Raw genomic sequence first — 11966 nt, forward strand, 5'->3', positions numbered from 1 at the left:
GCTGGCCCCCAGAATATTTTGGCGAAAAGCTATTAGAAGCTGTGTCAGGCCCGAGTCTGTGAAGCAAACATGCTGAGTAAACTTTTGAAAGCAGTGGTGATTACTGATGTTGCTATTCCCATTGAGCCAAAAATATCTTCAGAATACAAATAGAGTGATTACAGACAAGTAAGGGTTTAAATTGGAGGGGAGATGACATAAATATGAGATCTGAAGTTCAGAGGAGGGGAAATCTGCTATCAGCCAGGTTATGGGATGCTTCTACCTGTGTGCAGAATTCACATTGGTATCTGGTTGGGAGACAATAACGGAAGATACTTGGCATGGACTTGTGTACATTTTAATATCATTTGGTTGCCTAATGCTATATTGTTTTGTTTGTAGAGAAGAAATTTAGAAGATTGCATAACATTATTTAAAAAAAAAAAAAAAACAATTCCAGATACCTGACCAGAACCCTTCACCTGTCGTCAAAGACAAGGAAAGACTGAGTAACTGCCAGGGTTACTGGCACATGTTACAGTGTTACAGTGCCAGGTTACAGGCGACGTGTCACTCAGTAACATTGTGGGATACTGGAGGAGATCCTTTATGAAAAAGGACATTAATGGAAATACCAGGGAATTCCACATGAAGTCTGCAGTTTAGTTAATATTAATACCAATGTCAGTACATTAGTTTTTGTCATTGTCTAAGAATTACACAAGGTGGTAACGAGGTGGGAGCTGAGTGCTGGACATGTGGAATTCCGTGAACTTTTTTTCTGCCTCTTCAATGAGCCTAAAATGATTGCAAAACAAAACAGAAAATAAAACAAACAACCATGAAGCATCTTGTACTCCTCAATGTAGCAGCAACCTTGCGACCAGCAAGTGCTGAGAGTAACAGCAGCTCTGACATTGCTGTGAGAGTAACGTGTGTCCTTGTCTCCTCTCCAATCCTCCTGCAGGGTCTGCTGGGTGCACCATGTCACTGGCATGTGGGTGTACCCTTTCCTGGAACACATCGGCCAGGGAGCCAGAATCATCTTCTTTGGGTCTACCACCATCTTAATGAATTTTCTGTACCTTCTGGGAGAAGTTCTGAACAACTACATCTGGGATACACAGAGAAGTAAGTATTGTTTGGGGGAACATAAAACAAGACACTTGCTGCCTGTGAGAATGCAGAATCTGAGGGAAAATTCCACAGACTCTTACATCCTTCACACAGGGTCTCTTTGGAAGAGTTTTATTTTTATAACTACAATATTAATTTAACAGCGGCTAGCAGTTTCATCTCAAAGGTTCACTACCCACTTAGTCTTTCAGCTAGTGAAACACCCAAATCTAAAGAGGAAAGGAGGGGCCGGTGCTGTGGCATAACGGGTTAAGCCATCACCTACAATGTTGGCATCACAGGATACTGGTTTAGTCTCGGCTGCTGCATTTCCAATCCAGCTCCCTATTAATGTACCTGGAAAAGCAGTGGGAGATCACTCCAGTACTTGGACCCCTGTGCCCACGTGGGACATCCAGATGAAGCTCCTGGCTCCTGGTTCCTGGCTTCAGCCTGGCCCAACCCTGGCTATTGCAGCCATTTGGGGACTGAACCAGCAGATGGAAGATCTCTATCTCACTACTTCTCCCTCTCTCTGTCTCTCTCTTCCCATGTAACTCTTCTTTCAAATAATAACATAAATAAATAAAGAGGAAAGGAGAATATCTGTAGAATTTTATATGAATAATAGGAAAAAATACAGTGTCACCCAGATGTCCACATTCTGTGTCATCTTTTGTGTGGGTATAGTCACCTTAGAGGCTCTCTAAGCAGGGTAGAATGGTTCTGGCCACTGCCATTCCCTGGTGGCTGTCCTGTTTAAGGTTTGCAGTGGTAAAGGTTCACTGTTCGAAGACCCTCTTAACCAATCCTCCACTTCTCTCTTGTTTCCATCTGTGGCAGCGCCTCCATCTTGGCAAGGCACATTATCTTACCAAGTTGTGCACAACTTGTCCAAAGTGTGTGTAAGATCACGTAACAGTTGGAAGGTGGAGAAAGTGACAACACAGACAGTGTAGACATCTGAGTCCTGCATGCAAATATATCCAAAGACAGGATGGTTTGGGAATTTTTAGATAGCTCTGGATAGCTCTTCTAACAAAAGTCACAGAATTCCAGGCATCACCAGTTGATGGACGGGGTTCCATCAATACTGAGCACCCTTCTTTGTGCCAGCTATCATGCCAAGAGCTTAATCCAATCAGACAAGCAGAGCAGTCATTCCATGGTTATTCAACCAGGATTTTTGGGGTGGGGGTCTCCTTAGGGTGTGTGAATCAAGGGTATAGCCTACGTTCAAGGGCCCAGAGGAAGTTGAAGCTTCCTTTTCTCAGCAGCTTTTGATTTTAATAACTAGTCTGTTAGAAAACATGGCCAATTTTTTATTCAGTTCAAAACACAGCTTGAAGAACCAAAAATTAATCTTTTAACAATGCTCTCCTCTCTTTGATGTAAATAGTAATCTTTCCCCATGGATGATTTTATAGATGTATTTAGTAAACTTACAAAAGTATTTTGAGAGCAAAATGTAAACTTTTCTCCTCTTCCCAGGAGAGAAGCTGTATTTCAATTTAAGCGACTATGTCCAGTATATGTTATCCAGGAAGTGCTGATGACTGCCCGGCTCCCCTTGACCTGTTCGATTCTGACAGGCACTGGACCATGTTCTACAGCTGCTCTAAGAAGATGGGCTGAAGACCAGGAGAGATAAAGATCTGATCTAGATTCCAAGAATACTGCTTTGTAGCAACTTTGAATGAGGAGTTAAAAATGAATAATGAAAGTGAGGTTGGGGAGATGAACTGTCCAATTCCATTGGTACCATTTTCTGCACCAGTTAAGACTAACCAGCCTTTTCTAACTCACTCTGGGTATGGAGATTAATTCTGCTGCATTCATCTCATTGATTTTGCAGAAGCTGATGTTTTGTGTCAAGTGGACATCTTCCTCGTTTATAAGAAGGGTCACAAATGGCCTTCCCCCAGTTTTGCTCACCAAGAAGTTTTATCAGGCCTACATAGTAGGATTGTTGGAAGATTTCACCTGGCAGCCAGATTTTTAGCTTCTTATCAAATATCTGAAGATCTCAAACACTAAGCACACCATCCTCCTGTAGCAACAATAGATGAGAATTGAGCATCTGGTGCCCTTTTCCCTCATTTTCACTGGGCCACTTTACTCAGCCACAGTAGCTGCCTGGTCCAAGAGAGAGAGAGAGAATTGAGTACATGGAGTACAGTATTACAATCCTGATGACTATATGCCAACTACTATAAATTCCCCCAAGAAGAAAAACTGCTTTATTTTAAACACCTTCCTTTCTTCCATAATGATTTTTAAAGATTTATTTATCTGAGAGTTAGAGTTACAGACAGGGAGAGGGAGAAACAAGAGAAAGGTCTTCCATTTGGTTCACTCACCAAATGGTTGCAACAGTCGGAGCTGGGCTGATCTGAAGCCAGGAGCCAGGCACTTCTTCTGAGTCTTCCATGTGGGTTCAGGGGCCCAAGGGTTTGGGCCATCTTTTACTGCTTTCCCAGGCTACAGAAGGGAGACGGATTGGAAGTGGAGCAGTCAGGACTCAAACCAGTGCCCATATGGGATGCCAGCACCACAGATGGAGGTTTAGCCTGCTGTGCCACAGCACCGGCCACCTATAATGTTTTCTTAATGATCAGCTTCCACTATTTTGTTATGTTATGTTAGCTACAACGTCAAGTAAAAAGCATATTATCACAGAATCTTACACTTGCAGAGATTAGAAATCATCTGCAATTACTTTTCCTTTAACTGAAGGCAGTTCAGGTCCAAGCACATGATGGCTCAGAAATGTCACTTAGAACACAGACCTAGCCTATAATATTGCAATGTAAGCCAACTGGATATTTTTAAAGATTTATTCATTTATTTGAAAGGCAGGGTTACAGAGAGAAGTGGAAAGAAATCCTCCCTCCATTGGTTCACACCCGAAATGCCTGCAACAATTGAATCCAGGAACCAAGAGAACTCCCTCCAGGTCTTCCACATGGCTGTCAGGGACCCACACACCTGAACCATCTTTGCTGCCTTCCCAAGGTCATTAGCAGAGAGCTGGATCAGAAGTGGAGTAGCCTGGACTTGAAGTGGTGCCCATATGGGATGCTGGTGTTGCAGGCAGCAGCTTACCCCACTGTGCCACAACACCAGCCCCTGAAATATGGGCTTTTAAAAAACCCTTCAGGGACCAGCACTGTGGTAAAGTTGGTAAAGCCGCCCGGGGTGCCGGCATCCCATAGAATGCTAGTTTGAGTCGTGGCTGCTCCACTTCTGATCCAGCTCTCTGCTATGGCCTGGGAAAGTGATAGATGATGAACTTAGTTCTTGGGCCCCTGTACTGGCTTAGGAGACCCAGAAGCTCCTGGCTCCTGGCTTCGGATGGGCGCAGCTCCAGTTATTGCTTCCATTTAGTGAAGGAACCAGTGGATGGACGACTTTCTCTCTCTCTCTCTCTCTCTCTCTCTCTCTCTCTCTCTCTGCCTGTGCTCTCTGTAGCTCTGCCTTTCAAATAAATAAATAAATATTTTTAGAAGCCCTTAAAATAGGCTAAATTAATAGCCACGTATTTGTTCTTTCAAAAGGGAGAGTAACTCAGGATGGCTTTGTGGAAGGCATTTCAGTTTGGTGGTGCTGCTGCAACAAATTACGACAAACTGGGCAACTGAAACAATAGAAATTCACTGACTCACATATCTGGAAAAGTCAAAGATGGCCAGGATTTGTTCATTGTGAGAACTGTGAGGGAGGGATCCGTTACAGGCCCCTCTCTTTGATTTATATTTGTCTGTCTTTATGTTCACCTGCTCTTCTCTGTAGATGAGACTGTTTCAAACTTTCCTCTTCTCATAGGACACAGTCATATTTGATTAGGGTCCTTCTTGATGGCCTTGTTTTAACTTTGTAAAGACCAGTCCAAATATGTTCACATTTTGAGCAACTGAGAGTTAGGACTTCAACATATGGATTTGGGAACAGGACTCTCAGCCCATAACATTCCACCCTCTCTTAACTTCATGTCCTTCACACATGCAAAACATATTCAGTTCCTCCCAGTGACCCCAAAAGTCTTCCCATCATCAACTTTTAATGCAAAATTTTTTAAAATAAATCAGGAATGGATGACACGCAGGGTAGGATTCATCCTGAAGCAAAAATGGTCTGTAGTTACGTGTGAACCTGCAAAACTGAAGTGCTGGGGCAGGCATAGGATACACAGTCTCATTTCAAAAGAGAAATGACAGGGGAAATGGGGTCATGGTTCTCAAGCATGTCTGAAAGCCAGCAGGGAAAAGTCTCATTAGATTTTAAGGCTTGAGAGTAATCCTGGGGTGGGTTCTATGTCCGCAAGTCTCGCCAGGGATGAGGCTGTGGCTCTGTCTTCCTGGCCATTGGTAACAACAGCCCTACCCTCTGGAACCAAGGAGAAGCTGGTGTCTGAACCATCATTAGAGTCACTGGTCCCTCACTTCATCCTGCTTCTGTCCCTCTCAGTCCAGACTGGCAGTGATCCTACTGGTATAAAATTCTCAAAAAACAGGGCCAGCATTGTGGCCCCAAGGGTTAAGCTGCCATATGCAACACAGGCATCCTATATGGACACCAGTTTGAGTCCCAGCTGCTCCACTCCTGATCAAGCTCCCTGCTCATGCACCTGGGCAAGCAGCAAAAGATGGCCCAAGTACTTAGGTCCCTGCACCCACACTGGAGACCCCGATGGAGTTCTTGGCTCCTGGTTTCTATCTGGCCCAGCCTTGATCATTGTAGCCCTTTGGGGAGTTAACCAGCAAATGGAAAATTGATCTCTTCCCTCCCTCACTCCCTCCCTCTCTACCTCTACCTTTCAAATAAATAAATGATTAAAAAAATTTTCAAAAACCACATTAGACTCCCGTACAATTCATGGAGGTACAAGTTGTCAGACGGGGGGATCCTTGGCATTTCCTCCCTGGATAACCCCTCTCTCTGTTTACCTTCTGCTGAAATGGTGATTGGATCCATGATCAACATGTTCGGTCACATCTTTGGAACTGTCTCACATTCTGAGGTGCTGAGGGTTAGGACATCAGCATATGGATTTAGGGGACAGGGGACACCAATTAACCAATAAGCTGATGTATTTCAGTACTACAACGAAGAGTCTGTCCCAGTTCTAGTGAGTCTGTCGGAGGTGACCTGTCCTATTCAAGTCGAATTTTACAAGTCCAGAAATGAAAGTGGCCCAAAGGGAAAGGATGAGGTGAGAGCAGAGGAAGCGGGCAAGAGGGGAGGAGTGAGAGGAGGTGACTGTCAGGCTTAGGTGAATAGACACCACCCCCTTTCTCCTCCAACCACCTATCCAGGCCAGCAGGCCCAGCAACTTGGAGCACGGCTCCCTGGTGGAGCCCCTCTCCCATGCTGGGGGAAGCACAGGCTACAGACTCCCTCAGGGTCCTCAGCCTTGCCCCTCCTGTTCCCACAGATGTGCCCTGCCTCAGTTTTCTGATAGGGCCCTTTGTGTGCTTTACATGGAAATGATGCTGTCGAATTTTTCCCTCTACCTCACAACTGCCAAACTCCAGGAGGTGGGGAGCCGTTTGCCCTCGGTAGGTCCCTGAACAACGCTGTTCTTCCTAGCGCCTTGTTTGGAAGATTCCACCATCGCTGCCAAGTCAACCCATCCGCAGCAGAACAGCATTGGAGGAAGCAGACTTGAAAAAGAAAAAGCAAACTGCCGTTAGTCCCCGATAGCTTCTCCACAGGAGAGGGAACATGGGACAGGACTAGGCACTGAGGTCACGCGTGCTGTTCACATGGTCTGTGTTGTGTTCCCTGGGTTTGCCTTGGTTACCCAACAACTAAGGCAGTTCATACTTTCTCCTTTCCACTGCCCTTACTCCTCAATTTGAAATGTTCCTTAATATGATTTCTGAGAAGTCCTTTGGAAAAAGTGTTAGCGACCTCTGCCAGTTCCTTAGTCATGAAAACCAGACATAAAGGACTTTCTGAGGACACCTGCCCAGAACCTGTTACCCACATTGCGACACCGCCTTCTGACCCTGCCATGCACATACCAGTAGCTAGGATTTGGGGACCTTCTTGATGCTGTCCTTATCAGTATGAACCTCTGGGCTTTGTTTTTTTTTTTTTTTTTAATACTGTGGAGTCCATTTTTTTTTTCTACTGCTTTTCCTCTAGTGCAGCCTTCTGAGCCCTTCCTTATATGCACATTTATGAAATTTATTCAACAAAGATTAATTGAGCCACTCCCATGAGACTGACCCAGTGTTCGTTGTCAGGGATGTAATCCAGAACAAAACAGTTAAAGCCTCTGCCCTCAGAGAGCTTGCAGTTTATAAAAGAATACCAGTACAGCCTGCAAAGTGGTATTTTGTGTTTCATTCTGTCATTGCTATAGAAACAAACAAACACAAAGTCTAAGAATTTGGTAAGATTAGAAAAATGCTTAACTACAAGCAAAGGACAAAAGCAGCAGGAAGCATTTGCCAGATTTAACTGTAATTCATGAGAATGACTTGAATGTTTTCATCTCCAGGAAAATGAAACATCCCTGCCTATTCATTACAGACAACAGGCAAAGGTCTTACGGATCCAGTACATACAAGTCCTTCAGGAAGAAAAACATAGTTCTACTAGGATAGGGTTGAATAGAGGGGGAGCTTGAGTTTAAGTATACATGGGTATGGAAATAAACACTTCTTGTGGCTCATAAGCTCTTTATGGGCTTTGAAAAGGAAAAAAAAATTCCAGAGTGCTTGCCTTGGGAAGGGGCAGAGCTAAAGTAAAAACAAATGAAGTCTGTTTGAAACTCATCAGCTGCACATCTCCTGCTGCTAGAAGCTGATTAAATAGCAGACCAGCTGGGTGTCCTTGCACCCTCGATATAGTGGAGATATCAACTGGTAGTCAGCCCACACTCCCAGAAGCCACTGGAGCAGGGAGTGTCCCAGAGATGTTGGGTCCAGATTCAGGGGGAAGCATGGGGAGAGATGTCACCAAGGATGTTTCTGGAGACAGTTGTAAGTGGCTTTCCCTCCAGAACATAAAAGGCGGTGGATGCCGGGGGGTGGATGGGAAGAAATGTGGGGACTTGAGGGTTTTTGTGAGCATCTTGGATGAGTTTGATGTGCCTGTTTTTCTAGGTATGGAAGAAGAGAAAGAGAAGCCCAAGTTGGAATGAGATCCAGGTCTAAAAGGGAGCACTGGATTGAGCCACCACTGAAGACTCCTCCCTCCCCAGCCTAGGCATTGGCAGTGCCTGGGGACAAGAGCTTCGGGGGAGGAAGGGGCATCTTTTATATATAAATATGTATAAAAACAGAACACAGTTGTTTCCAAGATATCTTAACATTTGCTGTGTTTTAAGGAATTCTGTCCAAATTCGTTATTGATAATGACGTCTTTTTTCTCCTCCAGTTTTCAGGCTGTAATTGGCCATTGGGTTTTCATTTTTGCAATTACAACTCCATTTAATCAAGAAAGAATAAAATTTGACTGCATTTCTTGTTGAGAAACATGTTAAAAGCAGAGAGGCAGGTGTAGAGTAGGAATGTGTGTTTATAGTCCTAAAGGTGGCTGGAGTAATGAGTCTGGGCCAGGGGTGAGCCCCAGAAGAAGAATAGATATTTCCCATTGCAATAATGTCACAATTGCCTCAAATGAGCAATGTAGTAATAATGATATTTAAATCTCTTGACTTAATCTTGTGAAACTTTTCCTAGACTCATACTTTAATAAAGACCAAGCAACCCCATACCTAATGTCTGCATGGAACAGCTCAAAGTCCTGGCTGTGTCTCCTTTCTTATTTTTATTATTTTGTTTCTATTTCCTATTGAAAATGGTTTACTGAACATGGTTCTTTCCCATGATTTTATGATTTTTAAAAAATGGATTTTTTATAATTTTAGAATCTTTTTTTAAAAAGTTAATTTCCAAAGTCTTTGTATTTTTAGAGTAGAAAATGGAATTGTCATATAAATTATGAAATATTACATAAAACAAATATAGGTGCTCATTGTCCATAAGAGTGATGTAAAACCTTCACTTCAAAAATTATTCAATTTTAATTGATAATAAAATTTAAGAAATGCTAGAAATCCCTCTACCCCTTTGACTGTCTTCCCACCATACACACATACACACACACACACACGTACACACATTCTCTTCATTTGCTTTGTCTTATCTACAATGACTTCCTCGGTGAGACCTTGCCACTGCCAAGGTCCCAGTATCACCTAAAGGGAGAGGATTCTCAGATGCTCCTGATCATTTATTTATAGATAATTCAAAGTAGGTACACTTTAGTGTAAGTGTACTTATACTTTGCACTAAAAATATCCAATTTTTTAAAAGATTTATTTATTTATTTATTTGAAAATCAGAAATAACACAGAGGAGAAGCAGAGAGAGAGAGGTCTTCCATCTGGTGGTTCACTCCCCAGTTGGCCACAACAACCGGAGCTACTCCAATCTGAAGCCAGGAGCCAGGAGCTTCTTCAGGGTCTCCCACATGGATGCAGGGGCCCAGGACTTGGGCCATCTTCTACTGCTTTCCCAGGCCACAGCAGAGAGCTGGATCAGAAGTGGAGCAGCCGGGACTCGAACCGACATCCATTTGGGATGCTGGCAATGCAGGCGGCAGCCTTACCCGCTACACCACAGTGCTGGCCCAACATATATCCAATTTTAACACACTAAATTATTAGAAATTTCCAGAAAGGGAAAAAGTTCAGTTAATGAACGTGATTGTGTAGAAAACATGCTACAAAATACTATGAAATAATTCCAGCCTAATGTATGTAACATTAAGAAATATAAAACTGATATGCATATTGAAACATATTTTCAGACTAGGTCACAAAGGACAATCCAACTGTGTGCTGTGTATTGCAGAAGATGCACAAAATGAAGTAGTTATGAAATGTTGAAAGGAGGTTACACAAAAATACACCTAAAACTTGGAAACAAAAATAAACAAAGGTTGTGATTTTGATCTGTGAAAAGTCCCTCATGGTGAACTCATTCTGTGTGCCCTGTGTCTGAAAGCGAGTTGATAGAAACGTAGACTGCATCTGACAGAATTCCCATATCGGTTCCCTAACTCATGACGTTGGGACTATTAAGTAGAAAGCTCATGAAGAAAGCCACCACCAGAACAGAAAAGCAAAGCTGCATTCTTGGAATAACTGCTCCAAGTTAATGCTACTGTCAAATACTTGAAGGATCCAGAGTTGGTGGCTGAACTCACAACTACATTTACCTTACCTGTTTGACCTGTGTTATGTGTTAGTCCTCCACCCCCACCCCCACCCAGGTCTTCAGAATATTTGAAGACCGGGCCTTTAAATAGATGATTAGATTAAAATGAAGCAGACAGGTTGGGCTCTAAGCTAATTTGATCGGTGTCCTTACAAGAAGATTGGAACACACCGAGACACCAGGATTGTGCAGGCACAGAGGTGAGATCATGTTACAACACAATTAGAAGGGGGCTGATGGCAAGCCAAGGAGGTGGCCCCAGAAGAAAACAAACCTCCCAACACCTTGACCTTGAACTTGTAGTCTCCAGAACTGTGAGAAAATTCCTGTGGTATTCTGCCATAGCAGCTCTCATAAACTAATTTGGCCTGTATGCAAAAGATTCTTGGTTTTGGAGAAGAAAATCAATGATTATAAACATACTTGGGTGGTGAGTCTGCTAATAACAGCTCTTAGAAGTGGTCTCCTTTTTCCTGGAGGGCATCAGTACAATCTGTGGTATGTGGTACAGAACTATTCACATCTTCTTTTACCTTACAAGGACAGCCCTATGCGTTCACTATCTTTTTTAAGGGTATTTTAATTCTCATTCCACATCATGGTTTAGTCCACAATGGCCTTGATTGTATAGCCATTCCATGTGACATCAAGCTACTATGACATTGATCACACTATACTGCTTGGAAAATGTACCAAGTACCTGAGATACCTTGGATAGACTCAAGTATGTCAAAAGATAATAACCAAATGCCCCCACAAAAAAATTCAGGGACCATCCATTTTTGTAAAATGTCTAGGTTCCAGTGGTCTGCATGAGATATATGACTCTATGCCCTCTTAAGTTGCATCAAATTCTTTCATTATTCATGCATTATCACTAGGAAGGAGGAATGCTGTTATACTGTATTTTGAGGAAACTTATTTTGTATCAAATGTGTTGTTCTTATCCCTAGACCACCACCAGAATAGAAAAATTCACAAGAGTTATAAAAACTTAACTGAAAAAGATATAACTATCACAACCTGCAGATTTTTAATTTTTATTTACTTCAAAGCCAGATACAGAGACGGAGGCAAAGATTTTCCATCTGCTGCTTCACTCCCCAAATTCTTGAAGTAGATGGAGGCCAAAGTAGATGCCAGGCCAAAGCCAGCAGTGAGGTGATTGCTCAGCTTTGTCACACTACAATGGCTGGGCCCCAGGAGGGCCAGATGTTACTTCATATGACTTAGCTTCAGAAGTCACATGGTGTTGAAGTAGGCAGGATACAGGTTAAAATTGATTAGGTTTGTGAGCTGGAAGACCACGCCTATGCCACACCCCTGTGTGACCTCATGCCCCTACCTGATACCTTTGCCATGCCCCTGTGTGACCTCATCCCCCTACATGGCCACACCTGGGTGCCAACCAGCCAATCAGAGTAATTCACCACTCCCCTTTGGAAGTGGGTTAAAAGCCTAGGACACAGTGTATCCGGCCCTTCTCTTTTCCCTGGCCTCTTGCCAGGAGGGCTTTGCTGTAGCCCAGCGCCTCCAGGGCACATGGCCTTTGGGCCACGTGCGCTAGGCTTCTAGGCCTGAATGCTCCTCCACGTGGCTGGTTCCTGGTGCTCAGTATGAACCCCTATTTAC

General features: G+C 43.4%; 1 protein-coding gene across 1 annotated transcript in view; it reads left to right on the top strand.

Annotated features, from left to right (window-relative positions):
* The window catches only part of AIG1 (androgen induced 1), a 349171-nt gene extending 339093 nt beyond the window's left edge, over positions 1-10078 (top strand). The window contains exons 5-6 of the mRNA XM_062186859.1: positions 950-1113; positions 8214-10078. Of these exons, the coding sequence (XP_062042843.1) occupies positions 950-1113; positions 8214-8251 (202 nt within the window). The 3' untranslated portion in view covers positions 8252-10078. The remainder of the gene's footprint in view (positions 1-949; positions 1114-8213) is intronic.
* Positions 10079-11966: the final 1888 nt, after the last annotated feature.

The sequence above is a fragment of the Lepus europaeus genome, chromosome 3 (genome assembly GCF_033115175.1).
Source record: "Lepus europaeus isolate LE1 chromosome 3, mLepTim1.pri, whole genome shotgun sequence".
In the NCBI taxonomy this organism is placed as follows: Eukaryota; Metazoa; Chordata; class Mammalia; order Lagomorpha; family Leporidae; genus Lepus; species Lepus europaeus.